At 46.6% G+C, this 23,768-nt stretch overlaps 1 protein-coding gene and 1 long non-coding RNA gene across 2 annotated transcripts; one reads left to right on the forward strand and one right to left on the reverse strand.

Annotated features, from left to right (window-relative positions):
* The first annotated feature begins 6,280 nt into the window (after positions 1 to 6,280).
* On the forward strand, positions 6,281 to 14,698 carry INSIG1 (insulin induced gene 1). The gene is made up of 6 exons (XM_068673442.1): positions 6,281 to 6,439; positions 7,152 to 7,520; positions 9,265 to 9,389; positions 9,915 to 10,081; positions 10,547 to 10,646; positions 12,434 to 14,698. Exons 2-6 carry the CDS (start codon positions 7,169 to 7,171, stop codon positions 12,461 to 12,463), a joined length of 774 nt encoding a protein of 257 aa, XP_068529543.1. The 5' UTR covers positions 6,281 to 6,439; positions 7,152 to 7,168; the 3' UTR covers positions 12,464 to 14,698.
* Positions 14,045 to 22,730, reverse strand: LOC137852114 (uncharacterized). Its single transcript, XR_011093662.1, has 2 exons — positions 22,413 to 22,730; positions 14,045 to 19,347 (listed from the first exon to the last, which is right to left on the reverse strand). It is a non-coding gene; the product is annotated as an uncharacterized lncRNA (long non-coding RNA).
* Between the last annotated feature and the right edge of the window lie 1,038 nt (positions 22,731 to 23,768).

Raw genomic sequence — 23,768 nt, forward strand, 5'->3', positions numbered from 1 at the left:
AGGATCCTAAGCTGGTTTTTGATCTATGATGACTCTGTTAGCAATATCTGTAAAAAACAAAAGTAAAATCTCCTACAGCATACAACCGAAGCAGTCCTATAAGGACCAACCATACCTTACAACAGTAGCAGGAGTTACATTAGCATATAATTATGTCCTTGAGTTTACATGCAAGTGGCCTGATCTCATTATTACAAGTAAAGCGTGTCCTTTTATGAGTAAAAGCCGAAGGGTTTGGCTCTAAGTAAATGCATTTTTCAGCACATCCTGGCCTCAGCAGTTTCTAAACTATCGCCCCAGGCAAAGTGGTAGGCTCCCTGCGTGCTGCACTTTTTAAACCTAAAGTTCAGTTCTGCAGCCTGAAAATATACCTGACAGCAATTCTCACCACCCAGGTGGAGTGCACTGCATTTCAGATTACTGCTGATGTCACCACCAAAATAGGAACCTTGACATTTTGTCTGAAAAGCAGCAAAACAGTAGCACTGTTTGGTCTGGAAAGTGTCTGAACGGTAGCACTAACCATGATACAGCAGGGAAGCCACATGTTCCTATCACGCCATGAAGTAATGTGCACCCAAGATCTCTCTCCAATGTTGTCTTTCCTCTGCATTGGTCTTCCTGGCTGTATCCTGAGCTTTACACTGCCAAGCTTTTCCCAGCGTCCTGTTCAAAGGTAGGAGTGCTCTCTGAATATATGAGTCTATACTACGATGGGAGAAAAAATCAAACTTAACCACTCGTACTTCAAGGTGAGCTTAACTCTACATATTCACACATGGAAGAGGCACTGGCAGTATTCAGGCATCTCCTTGGGCAGCTTTCAGGTTATTTATAGTGAGCTCTAGATGAGCTATATACGTCTTTAATATATGTATTTGAAAATAAATAAATAAATGAACATGGTGAGAATCGGGCAGCACAATCCTATATGTAAAGCTCTGGAAGAAAGTGTTTCCCATACTCTAGCAGCAGCTCTAAAACTCTCAACCTTTGTGGCCCAGAGTTGAAGGGCCAGGAGGATGTAGATACATAACCATGGTGTGTGACACTGAGTCTGTGCTCAGAAGCTACAGCTCTGCTATTTACAGTTATTACTACAGTAAAGCCAGACAAGGAAGTGGTGGAGCAGAGGAGAGCTCATCTGATTCAGATCTTTCCTGTCTCATCAGGCACCAAGGCTGCAGCCAGCCCGCCTCGCTGGAAACAGTCTCTCTACCCATTTTAGTGACAAAAATGGGAAGGTTTCCATCACGAGACGACAAAAAGTGCTGGAATTGTGTGCCACGAGAAGAGGGAACTGTAAGGGGAACTCATTGCACATTGCAGTAATGTGCAATAATTTCCTCAAGGAAATTCTGTTTGCATTGTAGCAGGGAATGACCAAGCCGCAGGTCACTACAGAAGCGAAGAACATTTGAGGTCACAACTAGCCACAGACAGGCTTGCACATACACCTTGGAAGAAACCCTTTTACAAAACCTGATGTTTTATTAGGATCAGTGATAGAAATGTACTCTTCTGCGTTCTTCTCTGGGCAAATAATGTTCCCATCAAGAAATAACCTATATAAAAGGCAATGTTCCTTCTGTTAATTTGGTTTATTGTTTTGTTGTTGTTGTTGTTTGTGGGTTTTTTGCTTGTTTTGTTTTGTTTTGTTTTTAACATGGTACATCTGTTGTTTATTCCACCCTTGCTTTAGACTATCGTGACTTGGACTACTCATAAAAAACTGGCTGTTCCCTCACGTGATGGTTGAGCTGCTCATTTACGACACATTATAGCCAATAATTTTGCTTTTAAGGAAACACAGTCCTTGTAGTGCCCTGCTTTTATGCCACAGCTAATGTGAAAAAAACAAACAAACCCACAGAATTCCAGCAATTTTTAACCACGCCTGGGCAGAAGTGTTTGCAATGGTGAGTAACACCGCTCACACCAACCTCATAAACCTGCTAATGTCATCAGAGAACCAATTTTTTGTACAGCATAACCAACAAATAGGGTTGTTTTTTTTTTTCCTAATGAAGCTCAGACCAAACCGCCGTGTTGACTATCCAGCCTGCAGTCACTGAACTAGCTGCTCCATAAATACGCGGGAGGACAGTGATGAATGAAGTTGAAACAAAGGCGCTGTCTTTGTGTCAGGACAGAGGTTCATTGACAGTGAGTCAGTGCCCACAGCTGCATGTGGGATGTTGATTAGCTAATTATATGATGGTTGTTACACGAATTTATAGACACTTGAAGGCTGCAGCCTACATATAATTGTTCTTTCTGTTTTGTTCTGGGAGAAACGCAGCTAGAGAAAGGTCTGCAACTAAACAACAAAACTTCCATTAACATTTGTCATATGCCCGATACGATATTATTAACCGCACAAAGAAATGGCTTTGTTAGGGTATCTTAGGGTTTAATTTCCATGTTAAGACTCCAACTTGAGTTTGTCACCCTCAGATTATACACAAGCAGCCGAGTTTTCAAGTTCTGCTCACTGGGGATGACTCACGTTATTATATACTAACCACCAACACACTTTGCTTTACCCCTTTGTTTTACACGCCTGAAGTGTTCTGGCTGGGGTTCCTCTTGTCACCAGTCCATACTTTTTTGCATACTGCTTATTGTACCATGTAATCACTCCCTGTACTTCTCCTTTTAACTTTTAATGAGATCCTGCGCTGGGACTTGGGCAATTCCACAAACCCATGCTGCACAATCCTGCAGGCACCATGTCACTGCGGTCCTGGGATCTCCGAGGAGGCATCGTGCAACCCGCAGGCTTCGGTGGAGATTCCTGACAATTCCCCCAACTACGGCTGAAGACAGCCAACAAAGCCAAGAGCTCAGTCTGATAAACTGCAGCCCGTGTCAAAAGATTTTTGGAACTATTGAGCATAAAGTTGGCATCAGGGACCAAACAATGCGTGTCACTAAATCCCTTTATGGAGACACGGGAGATTAAGGTTTAGGTTATGACCGGGCAAGTTCCTTTTCTCTGTATCAATCGGAGAAAGCCTGAAAGGTGAATAAAAATCCAGAAAGTCACCAGTGAAGCAGAGGGCGAGCAGTGCTGGGGATAATACATCTTGTTCAGCAGCAGAGTAAACGAGTTGTTTCTGTGATTCTCTACCGCTGCCTTCTGAGATTGTATCAGCAGCCAGCTCAGATTTTGGTCTGTTGTGAACAGGGAGGAAAACAAAATGCCCCGGTATTCGCTAGTAACCTATCCGAAGTTTCCTGCTAGAGAGGCCCATGACACAGTCTTTGTGAGACACGCAGGTTGTCAGATTTCAGAAATGTCACAGTTTAATGCAGAAAGCAGGGAAGAGCAGGTGAAATCATTCCTGTCATTTACGTAAATGATGCTGAGTGCTTCCAGAGTCTGCTGTCTTCGCTTAGGAAAGAGATAAAAATAGCTGTCATTAATCTCACAGACACCTGAGCACTTCTTTCCAGAAATAACCATTAAGCATAACGTTTCGGGCATTAATCAAAGCTTGCAGAGGTCTAACACTTTTTAGGAAAAGGAAATCCAAGACATTATGGCTATAAAGCAATGCAAACGTAAAGGGGCATTTAACCTTCATTCTAAGCAGGTAACTTTGTGAAAAATATGCTTGGGGGTAGTTTCTCAACTAGTGTACATTCGTATTGCTTCCACTCGTTTTAGCAAAGCTGCAGCAAGTTTTACCATCTCAGAAGTTGGTCTCGGCTCTCTGAAAGAAGCCTGGAAGAAAAAAAAAAATTTAAAAAAAAGTTAGAAAAAGATACTACAGAAAGCAGCAAAGGAGACATACCCAGGAGGAAAGGAAAACACGGGATAAAAAATGCTTAAAAGGTTCTTGCAGGAAAGATAACTAGCAAATGTCTGCAGCACAAGGGAACGTGAACTCTGCCCAGATGGGTAGGACTTAAGGAAAAAAAAAAAATAATACAGAAAGATATCTTTTTGATTAAAGCAGAGATGTAGCACAAGCAAGGATGAATTAGTATTTGTTTCCCTCAGGTCAACTCCAAAAGAAATTTCTTACAAAGATGGGTCATTTTATCTCAGATCTGCAGTCCTGTTGATAAATCTTGAAGTGATTTAAGAAGAAAATTTCCCAGGGAATGAGCTCTAGCCCTCATTTAGAGTTGCTGAAGGTATTGCTTAGTGTTTCAGGAATATACATAAATCGCTTGTGTCAATTCAAAACGTGTACACGGTTGCTATGAAGGGAAGTGTTAGGTCTGCATGTGATTTCCTGGAACAAATCAAATGTTTCTGTGGAGGAACTCATAAGTGCTGACAATATAGTAGGGCTGTCTTCTCTGAAAATAGTTAACTTGAATGTACAGTGCGGGTCCACTGGGTCAGGAAAAAAGTGAAGGAAAGGAAATGGATGGTGTAATGCAAACCATAGTTCTGCTCTGCCATGTGGGCAACTCATGAGGCTAAGAAACAAGCAAAAGTCCAGCTGCACTAACACGAGAACGCTTGGTGAAGCAGGAAGAAGGAAAAGGGATATTCTGACAGGATGAAAACCAGCAGCTCTGAATTAACTGGCACAACCACATTTTGCTGGTGTGTGTGGCAGAACGCTGGTGTGCTCCATTTCACAATGACAAAACCAAACTGGCAGCGTGTGTGCGAAAGGCAGCTCCTCAGTCACCTCTTAATCAACATTATAGCCACTTCAGAAACAATGAATGGAAAAGGTGTGAGGCTTCTGGAATGAAAGAAATTTTCTATTTATTGACATTTCAACTTACTTGAAGTTAGAGGAAGAATGCGAGAAGTAAACGTATACTGTAAAACAAACTGAATATAGTTATGCATACTCAAAATGCAAATTAATGGGGGCTTCTGAAATAGCTAAAAAAAATGTTACCAATCTTACTTGTTCAACATCTTTCAAAATCTGACAGAAGAATCGAGATAATTTTAGCATATGAGAGTAAAACCAAAACTGCTTCAGTGCACTGTGGTGAAACTGAACATGAAGACGTACAGCGCTGTGCACAGAGTCCACCTGCGTGGCAGCCCAGCTGTAAGGACTATGAGGCAGAACTGGTCTGATCCCAGGCTGGTCAGTATTCAGATAATAATATTTGTCTTCTCTATGACTTCCAGCAGTGGCACTATGAGTTCATCCACCTCAAAGACAGTACAGAACCTACTCCAAAGGCACGTTACACAGCAGGCTCAGCAATCATAGGGCTTTGAATACCAGCTGGGACAGATGGAAGATTAGAAGGGACAGCCATACACTAGATGAATTTTTCACTTTATCATACAGAAAGGATGTCCTTCTTTTTGTATGATTTGACATTTGTTACATTGAACACATCAATGAAACACAACTCGGTTGAACTGGGACCAAGGGCTATGATGCTGGTGAAGGGCCTGGAGCACAAGTCCTGTGAGGAGCAGCTGAGGGAGCTGGGGGTGTTTGGGCTGGGGAAGAGGAGGCTCAGGGGAGACCTCATTGCTCTCTGCAGCTACCTGGAAGGAAGGTGTGGGGAGCTGGGGGTCGGCCTCTGCTCACAGATAACTGGTGATGGGACCAGAGGGAATGGCCTCAAGTTGTGCCAGGGGAGGTTCAGGTTGGAGATGAGGAGACATTTCTGCTCAGAAAGAGCAGTCAGGCATTGGGACGGGTTGCCCAGGGAGGTGGTGGAGTCACCGTCCCTGGGGGTGTTCAAGGAGAGGTTGGACGTGGTGCTTGGGGACATGGCTTAGTGGTGACACTGGTGGTAGGGGATGGCTGGACCGGATGATCTTGGAGGGCTTTTCCAACCTTAATGATTCTGTGATTCTGTATTTCATTTATTTTCCTTTATTTTATCATTCTGTAAGGATCCTGTGATTTCTGTCATTGTGCATTTCCTTTATTTTATCATTCCGTAACCATCCCGTGACTCCACGCTCACCGCGCCCCTCAGCGCTGAGGTAACGCTCCCCCCCCCCATCCCCCCCTCATCCCCCCCCACTCCATGAGGTAACCGCTGCCGCGCGCGCTCCCGCGGCGGGGCGGGGCGGGGCCGCTGAGGGAGGGAGGGCGGGACGAGCGGCGCGGCCGCGCGCGGGGCGGGTGGTGTGTCCCTACGTCATATCAGCCGCCCGCCCGCCATTGGCTGCGCCCGCCTCACCCGACGCCGCCGGGCTGAGCGCGCGACTCCCGCGCTCGGCGAGCTCGCGCCGCGGCCACGCCCCCTCCCCCTTTTAGCCACGCCCCCTCGGCCCCTGTGGCCACTCCCCTCCCGCCGCGGGGGCGGGCGAGGGGCGGCTGCGGAGGGGCCCGGCGCTGCCCCCGGCCGCCGGTAGGTCGGCGGCGCCTGACGTGACCGCGGCGGCCGGCGGTTATAAACCCCAGCGCCGGCAGCGGGACGGCGGTGGGGTGGGTGCTGTGTTTGTCCCGTCCCTCGCGGGTTGAGCGGCGGCGGGGGGCCTGAGGTGAGGCGGAGAGCGGCGGTGGGTCGGGGCCTGACAGGAATTGGGGGGTCCCGGGGCCGGTTGTGACAGGAATTGGGGGGTCGGAGGCTCGGAGACGCGGGTTCTGACAGGAATGGGAGGCCCCCGGCGCTGACAGGAGCTCCCTGAGCCCGGGTCTGACAGGAATGGGAGCCCCCAGCCCCAATAGGAGCCCCCCCCCCCCGGCCAGATCCTGACGGGAATGGGAGCCCCCGGCCCTGACAGGACCCCTCCGGGCCCCATCCTGATGGGAATAAGAGCCCACAGCCACAATGGGAGCCCCCTGGGTTCAACCCTGACAAGAATGGGACCTCCCTGGCCTGATTCTGACAGGAATGGGAGCCCTCAGTCCTGACAGGAGCCCCCCGGCCCCAATAGGAGCACCCAGGCTAGACTCTGACAGGAAGGGGAGCCCCCAGCCCCAATAAGAGCACCCTGGGCCAAATCCTGACAGGAAGGGGAGCCCCCTGTGCCCTGACAGGAATGGGAGCCTGCCGGGCCTTATCCTGGGTCCTGACAGGATCCCCTCGGCCCTAACTGGAGCCCCCCCCAGCTCCCATCATGACAGGAACGGGAGCCCCCAGCCCACTGGAGTCGGGGTCTTCGTCCTCCTGCTGGTCCCCTCCTGCTGCATCTCCTCCTGTCTCGCCTTCAGGCTTGCTATAACCAGTTGTTTTTCCCGCTTGCATCGCAGGGCTGCCGGTGAGGCCGATGCCCCGGCTGGAGAGCTGCACCTGGAGCTGTTCGTGCGCAGCCAGGGGGAGGCACAAAACGCAGCCGGGCGACGCGGCCACCAAGGTGGGCGAGATGCTGAGCTCTGGAGGCCCCTCGCAGGTGTCAGCAGGGCACGGGGCGCGGAGCCCCGGCGGTGCGGGCAGCACCCTGAACTGGAGCCGGCACCTGGTGCAGCGCAGCGTGGTCCTCTTCGTGGTGGGCGCTTTCATGGCGCTGGTGCTGAACTTGCTGCAGGTGCAGAGGAACGTGACGCTGTTCCCCGAGGAGGTCATCGCCACGCTCTTCTCCTCCGCCTGGTGGGTGCCCCCGTGCTGCGGGACGGCGGCAGGTGAGCGGCGGGCGGCGGGGCTGACCTCGTTTTGTGTGTTTTTACCTGGATTTTAACAGTTTGGGGGTTATTTTTGGGGGGGTGTGTGCCTCCTTTACACCAATGGGGAAGGAAAGCAGCGCAGCTCGCTGTGCCCCAACCTCGTGGCCGCTCCCCACGCCACGAAACCGCCTTGATTTGGGTATTTTGGGGTTTATTTCCCCCCCACACGCACACCCCGGAGAGCAGCAGCAGGCGCGGTGCAGCCCCGCGGCGCGTTCCCGCGGCGGCGACAGCGGCGCGCGCGCTCCCGCTCGGCCCCGCCCCCCTCGGGCCGCCATTGGCCGCCGCCGAACTGGTGAGTGGCGGGCGGCGCTCGCCATTGGCTGCGGGCGCGAACAGGCCAGGGGCGGGGCCCAAAACAAGGAAGTCACGTGCGGAGGGGGAGCCGCGGCCCCGGGGCGCCGGGCACGGAGCGGGCCGGCGGCGTTGTTGTGCCCGGCCGCCTGCTGGCACTGCGGGCAAACCCAAACCCCAACCCCGCCGTGATGATGCCCTCCCAGGGGTTGGAGGGCTGGCAGGTCGGGTCAAGGGGAGCAACGCCGTTGTGAGCGCGGTTTGTGTTGAAAGTGCTTTCACAGCGCTTTTTCTGCCTGTTTTTAAGTACAGTGGTGCTGAGCAAGAGGGTCTGGTTAATCGAACTCACGTGAGTGATAAGCTCCATGCTAAGTGCTACGAGGTAGCCTCATTACAGCCTTCTGATAGCCCAGTTATGCTTGGATTAATCTCTGGCATGTAGCTGTTATCTTAAGGTAAAAGTCCTGCTAGCTGGCACCAAGAAGTGAGGCTTTCAGCACCAGATCCATTGACTTACAGCAGTAGCTCCTGTAAACCTCTTCACATAGAAGTGACTTCTCTTAGGAGTTTAAGGAGGAAAAAAAAATAAAGTAGGGAAGAAAACAAACATCCCAAACAGTTAAAGCTCACTGTCTAATCAGCATTTGTTCTAATACATGGAATTGCAAGCCTTAAAAGAATTAAACAAGTACCCAGCAACTGAGCACAGACAAACATTTTTCCTTCTGCAACCATTTCTCGTAAGGCTGAGAAAATGCGATATGCAAGCAAAGCTCTGCCTGACTAACAGCGTGAGTAGATACTTTTCACTGACACATGACTGATGGCAGTTGTTTCCTTAAGTTCTGCCCTGCTTCTATTTGATATCCAAATTCATTTAATTTGTATGGGAGCATAGGCTGCATTACAGTCCAGAAGAAGGAGGGAAATCAGCTCTGCCAAGGAACTTCTTAGTCCAAGCAAATAGTAATTCAGGGCCTGATTCACAAGCAATAAATCAAGTTTGTAAAAGGAGCTGTCCTGCATATGAGCAATAAAGGTATGCTCCATTCCTCACTATAATTAAGCTTTTTGTTATTTACTGGTACAAAGCAAGTATCTACTCAGGCTGGGAAATGATACTTCCTCATGGGGGTTAAGAAAGAGCTTGAAGTCAGATGTGTGTCTGCTATAAAGGTCCAAACAGAATGTTGCTTGAAAAAGTCTGGTGGTTATTCTTCATTTCTAAAGTTTGGGGAGGTTGGGCGGGAATGCTAATGACTGTTTTCTTTATCAGGCCTGCAGCAGCATGGTAGGCACATCACTACTAGAAGGTTTTATCAAGCACTTAATTGCTAAACTAATATTTAATAGTAATGAAATAATCATGATGTAATGGTTAGTATAAGTGGTCTTGCTTCTCTTGCAGCTGTTGTTGGCCTGCTGTACCCCTGCATTGACAGCCACCTGGGGGAACCACACAAGTTCAAAAGAGAGTGGGCCAGCGTCATGCGATGCATAGCAGTTTTCGTTGGCATTAATCATGCAAGTGCTGTATCCTTCAACTGGTTGATGTTGTTGCTTGCTGTACTTAGTGTATTGCCATGAAACAGGCTCTTCCACTCATGCCTGGGAGAATTACAAAGGTAATGAGAATGCCATTGGCAGAGGCAGACTCCTGAGACCTGCAGTACAGTGCAATATCTGCTTTAAGATAGATGACGTAGTTACCTTAAAAGTAGTTATGGGGTTCTGGGATGGAGAAGGGCCAGATGTATGGCTGGTGTAGCTGAGTGTAACAGGGTAACATGTTGGTTTAACCTGTATGTGTTTGCTATGCAATAGTTAACACAATTAACTACTGAGATCCACTAAACTCTACAGTAAGAGCATTGTTTGTGTTGAATGATGATGGCTTGGGCAGAAAACTTCAAGTCAGCAAGAGCTGTAATTGCTCAGCAGGTCTGAAAGGCAGATCCCTACAATTTTGTCACTAGAAATACGAAATCATGCTTGTTTTCAATTTGAGTAGGATGTATGAAGATTTGAAAGGATTGTCCTTAACATCTTTTTTTCCAGAAATTAGACTTTGCAAACAATGTCCAGCTGTCCCTGACTCTAGCAGCCTTATCGCTGGGTCTCTGGTGGACATTTGATCGTTCAAGAAGTGGTCTCGGACTTGGAATTACGATAGCCTTTGTAGCAACTCTGATAACCCAGTTCCTTGTATATAATGGTGTTTATCAGTAAGTTATGCTTTAAAATGGTATTTCAACTTTCTTGTCTTAATTAAAGTAGGGGGTGCACAGGTATTGCAAACTACTTATTAACATATTTGGTGTGTCCTTGTAAGGCATCTTATATGTCTAAGGCAGCTAATTGTCATGCTGTTGTAAATGATGGCATGGAGGGGGGGGGGGCAGACTGAGCTGTTGTCATTTCACCATATACCCCAACAAACCAACCTTCTCCTGACTTGGTGTATCGCCAACTGGCACTCAGGAGAGGAGAATTCCTAAACCTTGCTGGCAAGGACATTGGCTAGTTAAAGCTTATAAGTTAAGAGACTTAATTTGGTCTCCCTGTTTCTGCTCCTATGTTTCTGTGTTGTTTGGGTCTGATGAAAAACTTAGATCATCTTTTTAACAGTACATAAAGTGATGATAACATGATAATACCTTGTCTCTGATTTATTTCCTTTTGTTTATTAGGTATACATCCCCAGATTTTCTTTACATCCGTTCTTGGCTTCCGTGTATATTTTTCTCAGGAGGTGTGACTGTAGGAAACATAGGACGCCAGCTGGCTATGGTAACTACTGTATAATTACCATTTCCTTTTAGCAGTCCAAATAACTTCTGTCTTTGTTACTCCAAGAACAAACTATGCCTTTAAGGGTATGACTCACAGATCGGGAGATTAATACCTATCTTCCCAAGAGCTGAAATGTAAACATGCAACCTGTGTTACCAGTGGAGTGGGAATTGTCTTAGCAAGTGTTTGAGTATGTTCTGTGTGAAACTTTTTCCAGCAAGAGCCTAAATGAGACCAGATCCAGTTAATTTAACTTTTCCTACATAACTGCTTTATCCTGGAAACCATTCAACCATTCTACTTCAAGTAGCTTAGGTGCCTTCCCTTTTCTCTGAAGGAAGGGCCTTGATAGACTTAGGAGCTCCTAAACTAAAAGTCACTCCAAAGCTGTCTAGTAAAGGGGAAAGCTGTTTTTAGGGACTGAACTACAAATGAGCAAAAAGGCCAGGCAGCAGCTAGCTGTCTTGCCTCGAACAGGCTTTCTGTCCCTTCTGCCTAACCTTTCTAACCCAGGGCATAGACACCAATGTACTTCTGATGTGGATGGTCAGAACTTGATACAGCGGATGGACCAGCTTGCAGCCAAGCTGGGGGGAAAAAGCCACATTGCTTGACCACCACTGATTAATTTCTGTAGTACTGATTCTCAGTTTCACTACATTAACAGTTACCCCTAGTAGAAAAAGACTGGGGGGTGGGGGGAAGGCATTGGCAAGTCTGCCTGGTTTAAATAGTTTTCTTCTAAAAAATTACTTCCTGATATAACTTGGTATCAAGCCAGATCTCCCAGGACCTTAGTCAATGTCTTAAAACTTCATTTTTTTTTCTCCCTGATGTTCTTTAAAGTATAAGTTCATTACTTCCACTTCAAATCCCAGCAGTACATGCAATCTGCATGTGCTTTTTCTCCCTTAGGACTAAGTGTATGGGGGAAGAGAAAGGTAGAATTTTTTTTAAATAAAGTATATCAGTAACTTTTTTCCTCTCAGCTTGATGAAACCCAACATTTCATAGTTTGATTTCTAAAGAGAAGATGAAGGTGCTGCTGCAGCTCTTGCTGCATGTTGATACCTAAAGCTGCTCCTCCATTACTCATCAGCTGGATTAGATGGAGGGCAATACATCATCTTGAGTTGTAACCATCATTCTCAGCATCTGGCAAACTAGGGTTGTCTCAAGAACACCCACCTCACAAATATTTGTTTGCTACTGCTTGGGGGCTGTGGAACTGTGCACATGTTCAATACTTGGATGTCTGTATTTTCTCAAGAGAATGAAGGAGAACTTACAAGCTCTATTTTAAATAGGTTGTTTAAATGCCTTTTTAAATTGATGTGCGAGGGTATCACACTAGAAAAGGAGCTTAGGAGGAAATGAGCAAGTCTATCTGATACTAGGCTTTGCAGGGAAAATCCAGTAACTTTTGCTTGAAGTCAGCTTGAAAATGAAACATTAAAAATGAAACAAATGTCCATTAAGTGAGTGCTGTGCAGCGCCTGCAAATAAATATCCTGAGATAGGAAGGCTGAAAAAGTCTTTACCTGTCTACCAAGCCTAATTCTTTTCATCAAATGAACAAATTGAGGCAGCACAAAACTATGGTGACACTTCTGTCCACAGTTAAGGAGTACATCCTTGCTGGGATTTGACAAGAAACTGTGTCTGCTAGGTCACTGTCAATCTGACTAAATAGTCAACTAACTTTAGTTATTGAAAATATTGCATAACATGTAACTTCTTACATGGTACTAAAATATACTTTCTGTTGTTCTTTTAATCCATAGGGTATTCCAGAGAAACCACACAATGACTAAATCCTTGGAGGAGAGAGCATGGTGCCAGCGTGAAAGCAACATTGAGAAGATGTGTTCCTGTTTTAAATTGAAGATTATTTAGAGAAAATAATCTCTCTATGGGCTCACTGCACAAATGACTTGTGGAAAAAAAAATTAATCCACTCTTAGAATAGCCAAGTGAAATTAACTGCTTATCTTGAAATCTTACCCTGATTTACTGCATAAGCATTTGCATATGGCTGTTCTCTCGAAGAGTTTAACACCAAGTTGAATACAAGCATTCAGGCTAAGTGGCAGTTTTCCAAGTATTAGATTCCAGTGTAAGTTATTGAAGCAGCTGCCACATCTTAAAGCCTTGAAACAGAAATTTAATTACAAGCGCCTGTATCAGTGCCCAAAGGAAGTAGATCGATGGTGCTTAACAATGATGAAGTATGGTTTAATAGGAATAGTATTTATCCAAATCTTTTAAAAAAAAGTATAGGGTTATTTAAAAATAAGAGTGATCAAAACAGATTAAAGGCATTGCACTAACGCTTTTAGGAGTCTTATGAAGGAATCATGCCCTTACCTGTAATGCTGCATTAAGTTTGACTTTAGCAGTGGAGGGGGTTTGAGGGACAAAAGGCTTGAAGTCACCTGGCTGGGAAATTTCTAAATTACTTCAGTACAGTAGGTGAATGCTGGAGACAATCTTGTTCCAACATGAACTTTATCAAGAAACTCTAGCTTGAGCAAATCTCGTTCTGGCCCAATTCAGTAGGAAAGTGTTTGTAAGTGTTCCTGCTTAAAAGTATGCATGTGCTTCAGTGTCTCACCAAAGCTGCCTTCAGGTGTCTTAAATGTGTGGTGTCACTGAAGATACCTGCATTGCAGGTGCTTGTGGTTAGTGAGGATGTGGTCCCAACTCCTCGGAAGATCTGTAGTTTCCTCCTTACAGCTGTTTTTGATCTTGCATCTGTTTGAGTGAGGGTTTTGACTAAAAACATTGGAAACAGAAGCAAGCCTAAAATGTGACTTAAACTGCATGTGAAGAATTTTGAACAGCTTGTTTCCTTAATTCAGTTTATGAAAGAGATCACTACTTGTTTTTATCACAACCCTATAGAACTTGCAATCTGTGATTGCCATGTGTAAAAAAAGGAAAGAAAAAAGTGCTTATGTCACTACATTAAACATTTGGTGTTTCTTAATACATAGTTCTGTGAGCACAATGTATTCGTTTGATAGCTTAGACCACAGTAGACCTAAATAGCAAGTATTAGGTCTTAAAATTGAAGTGCAATGTACAGTAAAAATCTGAGCCTTGTATTCTCTTACATAGCGATCATTTCTTATGACAGATTAAAGAGAAGAAGGTTCTGAGTTCATTTCAATGCTGCATGGAGTCAAATGGAGCAATAATTTATTTAACTAGTAATAGTAAAGCTAGTTTTGTTGTATCTTTCATCAAACCCAGATTTTTAGAAATACTCCAATTTTGTGGTTATGGTGTACTTGTAAACTTTTATGCATTTGCCTTTTTGTATTCTACATTTTTCGTGTGTGTTTGTTTCCACTCTTACATGGCTTCTGATGTAATTAGAGGCATCTGTTAAAGACTGACCCGTCAAAAAAAGATGTTGAGGCAAGGTAGCAGCATCCTGGCTGTTTTCACTCTTCTACGGGAATGCTCTAACTGCTGCTTGTGCTTCTGTTTTGGAGGAAGAGATTAGCACAAAGACGGTATTACAAAACAGCCCCCAATTCTAATCTTGCTTTGGTGTGAATTGAGTAATTTCACTGGCATAAAATCCTTTTCTCAACTGCTTAAAACCTAAAAATATAATCATATAAGTCTTCAGATCAGGACTGGATCAGCTCAGATACTTTAAGTGTGCTACCTGCTGGAGAGACAGTTTTGAAACCATCTTAAAACTATTTCCAAAACTTCATAAAACTGGATATAAGATGACTGATCTCTACATATATTTGATTGATAAAGTATTTAAGATTTATTTGTAAAGCCTGAAGCTAGATCTGTATGTGTTAAAAATAACGCAGCCAAAAAATGTAAGTCAAAAGTTCATTTTTTGCCAATACTTAGAGGTACCTGAACCAAAGTGATTTAAGTTTGGAAGAGGTGGGAGGGGAGTGAAGAAAATTTGCACTATGCTGAATTTGAACACTTAAATTCTCATTCTTACTGATAAGTTTTCATTGGTGTGTTTGGTTTTACACTTTTTTTACTATTAAAGTTCTACGATCAAGTCACGTTTGCCATGGGTTCTCTGTATTCACATTATGCAGGAATCTTTCTTGAAAAGGACAGTTGTTATGGTTGCATAACTAACAGTCAGTCATGCATACTCAGTGGTATTAAAAAAAAAAAAAAAAGAAAATAATAATCCTAAACTGAATTTATAAGATTTAACTTTTAGAAGGTTTTCCAGCATGAATTATAGGGTTTAAGAGAAAGAGTTTTGCTATTTTGCCAAGTGACATAAGCGTGTATTACTGCCAGGTGAATTAGGGTACAGAATGCTATTACCATTGTCTTCCAAGATACTCAAGTTCATAATCTGAAATAAAATACAGAGGGTGCGGGGTAAACATGCTATGTCTTGCAGCCTGGTTGTCTGCAGAGATGTATCACTAAATGCCAAAGCATCTTACAGTGCACACAGCAAGGAGGAGTAAGCACGGCTGGTAAGGCTAAGTGCTGCTGAGGCTTGCACCATTTGATTTAGGAAAGATAACATCTTGATAATTTAAACAAAGATTTTGGTTTTACTTTACCCAAGTGCTTGTTTGGGGCTTCTAGAAGCTGCTGTGTTTGTAGGGGAAGCAGTAGAATGGTTTTGTGATCAATCTTCATCCACTTTGTTGGCTTAGCTTGAGCAGCCTTCATGATGAGGTTCCTAACTGCTTTGGCATAGTCAGCCTGCCTTCTGTTCAGCGTAACTCTGCTGCACAGCAGCTGAAGCAGTAGCCAACATCTCTGGTCTGAGCATGGCCTGGATCCTCCAGGTGCGTTGCTTTCCCCTCAAACTGCTTGAGCTTTGTCAGAAGGAATTAAAAAACATGCACAAAAAGATTTGGGATGTAGCCTGGTGCCAAAGAGAAGTAGGACATCTGACTGAGGGTCTCTCTTTGAGACAGGGAAGTGTGCCCAAAGTTTCTACATGCAGAAAAAAAAAATATATATATATCAGTCTTGCCAGAAAGTGTGATGATTTGGCCTGTGTTTAGTTCCTGCACGCTCATTCTGTGGGTTATTCAGCCTTTGGTTTTAAGCATGGGGATTTGCAGGTGCTAAATTAGCCACAGGAGGGCCCATAGACTGTTCGCTGAATGCAGCAGGAACATATTGAGGTGAATAATGAAATTAAGTCTCAGTAGCCTTGCTGCACAGCAGAGGAGCTCCAAAATTCATGAGAACAAAGCATTACATGCAGGACTAATTGGACAAAGCATACTTATATGGAAAAAATCATTAAGAGTTCTACCTCGGAAGCTTTTGAGGGGTGTCTGTCTCGAGGGGACACAGCTGGAGAGGTCCCTCCAGCAAAGGGGCCGGGACAGCGTCCTAAAAATAATGGTGATTTCCTTGGGTAACGAAGCACCACGTGAGTTGCCCCGCCTCGTGTTGTCGTCCTTTCCCTGCCTTTAAATCCTGTTGTGCAATGACATTTTTCTGTCTTCGCAGGCTACAAACGCTGGTTGTGATGACAGCTTAATAACAGCGGGGTGAGGAGAGCAGTTTTATTGCACAGCTGCGTGATAAGGAAGGCGGTAGGTTGTAATCGTGCTGCTGGTTAACCCTCAAAGACAGAATTCAAAGGACGTGTGATAATTTCTGTAAATAAAGCATCGCTGCTCAAGGAGTCCTAAAGGGTCAGAGCTTATGAGTTCAGCTCAGTGAGGTTCCCCCAGCTGTAAATCATGTTTTCTCTCCTATGGTAAGTCATGTCTAGGTGGTTTCAGAGCCCTGTTACATTAAATAGCAGGCAAGTGCTGCAGAAATTCCACCAACTTGTTACATATCCTGTAGTAATGAAAGCAGATCAGCATTTTTACACGGAAATCAAACACGGCTGCCCTGCTTCTCCTGGGTTTGGTACTGGGATGGGGAGCTCCAAGCTCCCTGACTCCTACAGCACGTGGTCCAGAGGGTTCTTTGCGCCGGTGTTGTTTTCTGATTCATCAAAAGCAGCTGAGCAGCTCATAGCTTCAGAGTAGCTCATAGGTGACTTCACAGGGGTCAGATTTATTAGTCCTGAGTGGTTTTAGCCTTGGGTTCTTCAGGACAAGAGCACTGGCATTTTGAATTGCAGCGTATCCAAGAGACATGAGAAAGCCTCAGATCGGGTGTCTTGGGACCACCACAGCTTGGAGGAGACTGACTCCTGCCATACAGAAAGGCCCTCAGCCAGCTGGGAAGGTGCCCAGCAGTACCTACAGCCCCTCCTGCCGTCACCAAGGGGTTGTGGCATGTGTGTGGTTGAGCAAGGGGCTCGTGATCCCTCTAGGGACAGGTGGAGTTTTTAAACCTTGGACCTGGACACAAAGGAGATGTTATGTTAACATCAGAGGTCATTTGGGAGCAGGAGGCAGTGAGATCACTGAGAAGTCACTCCTTTTGTGAGGGCAAGGCTATTATTAATTATTATTATTATTATTATTATTATTAGCTGCCCAGAAATCCCTGTGAAGCCAACAGAGACATGGGGCAGAATTCCTCCTGAGCTGGGGAAGCATCACCAGGAACACCCCCTGCTGCCTTGCCCAGCATTAGCAAAACAGCTCCCAAATAAAACTTCAAGGGCTCGCTTGTGCAGCAGAGATCCTGTTGGGGCAAGCAGAGCGCATCCATTTCCATGCTGAGCTCTGCAGCAGTGAACTTCTTTGCAAGCTCTGCTTTTAAATATTTTTCCTTTCTGGAAAAATATATTTTTTCCAGAAAAATATATATTTTTTTTCCTTTCCATTACAGAGCTGTGCTCACAGAGGTGGCAGCAGCCTTAGGGGGAGAGCAGGGAGGTCAGGGCTAAGGGCTGCATGTCCCCTCCTGGCAGCCTTGGTCATGTTTAAAGCCACTGAGCAATCGTCCTACCAAAGCTCCCGTAGGTCACCTTCAAACATCTTGCTGAAGGCTGTGTCAGAACGGGTTGAGAAAGAGTGAATAAAAACATCAGGAAAAGAGCTCAGATTTTTACCAGATTTCTTCTTCTTACATGCAGAAAGCCCTTGCTATCAACAGGACAGATCCTAGGGTCTTTGCTTAGTTTTTACTTTGTCTTTACTCAAACACCCTGCAGAGTCAGATTTGTACCATGGTACAAATTAGTTCTTACTCAATACGTACTTAAAGAAACAACCCGGAGACTAATAATTCTCTCGTCGGGCCCCGGTTGTGAAACACAGGCATCTGCCAAGAGTTTTGACGCCCTAGGTTATGGAAGGCAAACCCACGGGGCTGAGAGGTTTGGCACAGGAGACCCACAGCCTCCGAGAGCGGCAGCTGAAGGCCACGCAGAGGACGTGGGACATTTTGGGTGGCACAAGTCTTCAGCTTTGAATCCCAGCATCACCACCCACTAATGCACAAGCCAAAGATATCGACGAGCACTTAAGAAGAGAAATACCAGCGCTTCAGGATCGTGCCCAACAATTAAACATTGGAAGTAGACCCCGAAGCCAACTGCACGCAGATATCCCAGCGTCATCACCCCCACCACCAGCAGTCGTGGGAAGGAGTCAGGAGAGGGGAGTCTAAATGCAAAGTTACGAGGTTGCTAGAACAACCAGCCCCACGCAGGGGCCGGCAAGTGAATCCCATCGTATCGGCAGTGGGATTTGGGGAGAGAACAGCTGCATTTGCCTGCCTGCTCCTTGGGCATGTTCCACCTGCTTAATTGAGGGCAGGTCCAAATGAGCCATCTGTTGACCTGGTTGAGGAATCAGAGTTTGCCGTTAATTTGAAGATATTTTTACAAAGTTATTAAAGACCTAGAAGGAATGGAGAGACGAGTAAAAAATGAAGGTAAGAAGCTTTGCCTTGGAGGCACAGGTAATATCTGTAACAGATGCTACACCCTATGCCTAAGCTAATTGTTAAATGAGTCACCCTGGCAAAAGAAGCATTAATAAAGGGAAGCGAAGACTGAACATCTGGAAAATAATATGAAAGGAAAGAATTTTCATATTTTGGAACTCCTTGCTGGGTGGGAACTGCTTGGGGAGATGGCTCTAATTGCTTGTCTGAGAGAATGAGAAGTGAGGCTATTCCCAGCCCGCCATCAGCACAGTCGCTGCCTGTTCCTCCCTGCTCCCTCGCCCCAGTGCTGCAGTAACAATGCAGGGCCCCGACCTGCAGGGGCTGAGACGTGCTCTTCATCTTCTGCATCTCTCCTGGACAGCGATGTGGGCCTGCAAAATGTGCATCAGCCTCCCCAGGACTTGGTCCAGGCTGAGGAGAAGCTGGTGTGAGCAGCCAAGTGCTAGAGCTGCAACCGAAACAAGGTGGTTCGGTGGCACCCGGGTCTTGGTGCTGATGAGTGTCGGCCAGGATTCATTTTGCTGCCCCCTCTGTTTGCTTGGGGCCATCTTGGCCATGGCCATGTGGTGGGCTTGGAGAACATCAGCCCTTCTGCTGCCTGCTTTGTGCATTTTTGCTGGGTACGGGGAGCTGAAGACATGGGCAGGTTTCTCCCAACACACAGCACGTTTCCCTGCACGCACCTCCGGGGAATGATTCTCCCACCTTTCCTCCGTTTGGACTTCTTGCTCTTTGATTATCTTGCCCTTTCTTTCAGTCTTTCCTTCTTCCTCGCGGGAGAAGTCCTTTCACCAAACACCCTCAGGTAGCCCTGGGCAGGAGCTCTGGAGCATCACCCCGAGAGGACACCGCGGGTCAGCAGCTGGAAAATGGAGAAAGAAGAAACACTGAGCAAGGGCTCGGCACCAAGACAGGAGACCTGCATCTCTCGTTTCAAAGAGACCATTGTTTTGCTGCACAAGCCCTGCTGTCTGATGCAGGAACATAAAATGCAAGCAGTTTGGTCTACTTTTATAAATAGAGAATAAAACCCACTCAAGCGCTCTCCAAACACGATGCTGCTCCCAGCCCTAGCGTGGAGGCACCACCAGTGGCACGTCAAGCCCTCTGGAGCTTTTCTTTCCAACCCCAAAAAGGGAATGGAAGAGTTTTTCAGTATTTCATGTTTGTGTTTTTCTAGATAAAGGTGCAGAGCCGAGCAGGGGTTGGATACCCCTCTGCTGGGTGCCCGGTGTGCCCCAGCTCTCACCACGCTCTGGTTCCACCGGAGGGAGGACAGCGTTGGGTGGGTATTTCTCCTTAGATGAACGCAAAACCATCACTAACCAGTGACCCCAATCTGCTTTTTCCCAATTTTCTTCCAGAATACTCATGCAAGAGAATCAGTTTTGCAGGAAGGGTGATGGGAGGGGTTGAACAGGACAAATTGGCACGGGGACGTGGCACCAGCCCAGGGGCAGGGCGTTTGGGCAGTGCTTGGGAGGGACATTGGGGTTAGGACTGGGACAAGCAAGGATGCAAAGAAGGGTCCCCAGGGCCATGGTGTGGGTATGAAGAATGGAGCTGGTGATGAAGGGCACCTGGACACCAGCCCCGACCCCTTCCTGAGCAGCACGGGCAGGCAGAGGCTGCGGCACACGAGGGTGCGCCGGGGGGCTGCGGCCGGGCACGCGCGCTCCCGAAGTCGCGCGCAAGGATCCTAAAACGTAATTATGAAATTTTAAAAAACAACTTGACGTTATAATTATAACGGTTCCTGGAGGAGCCGCGTAATTGAATTCTAGGGTGTCTCGCTCTCATTGCAGGCGCTAACAAGAGAGCGGCTCAGCTTCCCTCGCAGCCTTCCCGGAGCCCGGCAAAGCTCGGGAGACACCCAACAATTCAATTATTGTTTCCCCCTGGAAAGCAGATCATTTTAGACACACGGCCAGCTCTAATTACAAAGGAGAGGGGGGAAATTTCTCGTGTCCAAAATTATTTGACTCATTAAAAGGGTTTATTTTCCACGAGGCCTAAAGCAGGGATGGAGGGACGGGGCGAAGGCAGGGCAGAGCCTCAGCATCATCCCTGGGGCCTGTGCTGGAGGCTGAGCCCCCCACAGCCCTCTTGTTCCCCCAGGTGAGGCCACTATCAAGGCAGAAGGAAAAGCAGGGCCACATGAGGAGGTGCCCACAGGATCCACTTCCACAGCAGAGCAGGAGGATTCACCCGGGCAGCAGGCGAGCAGAGCTGCTGCCCTTGGTGGGGACGTGGCACGAGGACATCCCTGCTCCCTGCCACCCTCAGCAGTAAAAGCACAAGGTCTTTTATTTTTTATTTTTTTTTTTCCCCCAGATTATTTTTAAATGTTCTATTGTGAGGAAAGACTATCTCATGTAGGGAAGGTCCCTTTTCCAATTACCATTAATTAACTCATCTCTAATAGATTTTTTAGAGCCCTCCATTTCCCGTGGCCATGCCAGGGTGGCAGGTGGGAAGCTGAGCTGCTGCTCTGCCCCAGGATGGATCGGGCTGCCCCGAACCTCCCCGAGACAACACTTTAAAACATTTCCATACATATTTTCTTTGACTTTTATTGTAATTTATAATTTGTAATTATTTCTTTACAAGCCCTGCTGGGTGATGCTTCTACCTCGCGTGTCTGTCTCAGGCAAGGGGGAAGCGATGCTGGGTGCTGGCTCCCACCCACCCTCCCGGGACCACCCTGTCCCCCCACCCCAAATCCTCCTCTTCCCTCATTTCCAGAGTGAAGAAATTAATTCTGATGTGATGTTTATGGTTAATTTGAAGTCTAGCACTTGTTAGATAATCCTGTTAGTAGCTTGCGAAAACAAGGGACCCCTTGTATAATCAGTAATTATAACAGGCGTTTTATGTTAAATTATATCTAATAGGCAGGACAAAAAGGAAAATATGTTTTCGGCTTGAGCCTTGTCGGTCCAGAAGGAAGAGGAGCCTGCACTGTGCAGAGAACTTGGTGAAAAATGTACATCTTGGGGCGGGGAATAGAAGAAAAGATTTGGGGATTTCCGCACCAGGATATCAGGGAGCTGGATCAGTGGGACTGCCCTTGCACCATCGAGGGGAAGGAGAAGTAGAGGTTAGAGGCAGGGGTAGAAGTTAGAAGTAGAGGTTGGAGGTAGAGATTAGAGGTAGAGGTTAGAGGTAAAGTTTAGAGGTTGGAGGGTAGAGGTAGAGGGTAGAGGTAGAGGAAGAAATGAAAGGAAAAGGGAAATAGAAAGGGAAAGGGAAAAGAAAGGGGAAGGGAAAGGAGAAGGGGAAGAAAAAAAGGAAATAAAGAAAAAGGGGAGGAAAAAAGGGAAAGGGGTAAAGGAATAGCACCTGGGCAGCCTGGCTCCATGCCGATGGGGTGAGTGTGAGCCCTGCAGCCCCTTTGCACCTCACCACCAGGTAAGGAAAAGAAAACGTGGAGGGGGGAGGCAAACGCAAAGCCTCCATAAAGCCTTGAAATAGGATAGAATAAAATGGAAGAGAATGAAATAAAATAAAATAAAATAAAATAAAATAAAATAAAATAAAATAAAATAAAATAAAATAAAATAAAATAAAATAAAATAAAATAAAATAAATCCCCCCAGCCTCCCTCCGTCCCGCGCATCTTCCGCGCATCCCCCGCCCGTGTCCGCGCTGTGCCCGGGGGGTGCCGAGAGCTCCTGCCCGGGGGTGCTGTGGCCACAAAGCCGCTTTTCGTCCGGCCGCTGGGTTTGCAGGTCGGAAGGGCTGGCTGAAAATAAAGCAAACCGCTGAAAATAGCGGCGTGGCGCTCGGAAAACGAGCTGCAATGAAAGGCAACGAAAGCCCGAAGCCGGGCGGGCTGGAGCCCGAGATTCTCGGCAACTTTTTTTCAGCCTGAAATTTCGGCTTTCCTTAACCCCCCCCCCCCAAGCCGTGGCGCTGTTTACCCACCCGAGTTATTGTAAATACGTTTAGCCAAAGAGGCTCTGGAAGAAATCTCGCTCCACCACCGCGCAACCCGGTCCCTCGGACGTGTGCGGGGGCAGAAAATCTAATTAAAAGCTAATAGGAGCCGCACGGGGGGTTAATTCGGCGGGGGGCGAGGAGCAAATGTTTGAGCAGGGGAGCGCTAACACCCAGCCCCCGTGTGCAAGCAGAGCGGGGCGGCGGGAGCCACCCCCCTTAGTTCCAATTTTTGAGCCAGAAAATTAAAAACAAATATTTAAAGTCGGCGCTTCGGAAGTTTTAGCGTGCTCGGTGAAGTGAAGGCGCTCGGCCGGGCGGTCCGGGGGGCTGTGGGGAATTGGGGGGAGTCCGAGGGGACACGAGGGGAGATGGGGGGCGAGATTATAGGGAGATGAGGGGGAGATGAGGGGGAGACGTTTCCTTGGCTCAGCTTCGGGGGCTGCGCAGCCCCGCAGAGACCTGGGGAGGTCCGGGCTGGGGGCTAAGAGAAGGGATGGGGAGGTGAGGGGGAAGGGAAAAGGGGAAATGGGAGGAAGGGGAAGAAATAGGGGAAGGGGAAGAAGGGGAAGGGAAAGGGGAAAGGGAAACGGAAAGAAAAGAAAAAAAAAGGAAAAAAAAAAAAGGAAAAAAGGAAAGAAAAGAAAAAAAAATAGGGAAAGAGAAAGAAAAAATTGGAAGAGGAAAAGGAAAAAGGAAAAGGAAAAAGGAAAGGGAAGGGAAAGAAAAAAGGAAAGGGAAAGAAAAATGGAAAGGGAAATAAATTGGAAAGGAAAGGAAAGGAAGGGGAAAGGGGAAAGGAAAGGGAAAAGGAAATTAAAAAAAAAAAAAGAAAAAAGAAAGAAAAGGAAAAAGGAAAAGAAAAAAAGAAAAAAAAATGAAAAAAAGAAAGAGACAGAAAGAAGGAAGAAGAAGGAAGAAAAAAAGTAAAAAAAAAAAAAAAGAGAGAGAGAGAGAAAAAGGAAAAAAAAAAAAAAAGAAAGAAAAAGAGGGGAAAAATAAGAAAAAAGAGAAGGAAGCAAAAGCAAGCCGCGGAGCAGGGCGGGCAGCGGGGCGGTGCAGGCGGCGGCCGCGGGGCAGAGCCGGGGGGCTCGGGGCGGGCCCGCTCCGGGCGGGGCCGTGGCACCCCCGGTCACCGCCGTGCCCGTCCCCGCCCCGCCGTGCCCCTCTTCTCCTCCTTTTCTTTCTCTTTCTTTTTTTTTTCTTTTTTTTTCCTCCCCTTTTTCTTTTATTATTTCCCCCCCTTTTTCCCATTTTTTACCTTTTTTTCCCTCTTTTTCATTTTTCCCCCCATTTGTTTTTTTTTTTCAATTTTTCTTTTCTTTTCCCACCGCGAATTCATCA

Source organism: Anas acuta, chromosome 2 (genome assembly GCF_963932015.1).
Source record: "Anas acuta chromosome 2, bAnaAcu1.1, whole genome shotgun sequence".
NCBI classification, from domain to species: domain Eukaryota; kingdom Metazoa; phylum Chordata; class Aves; order Anseriformes; family Anatidae; genus Anas; species Anas acuta.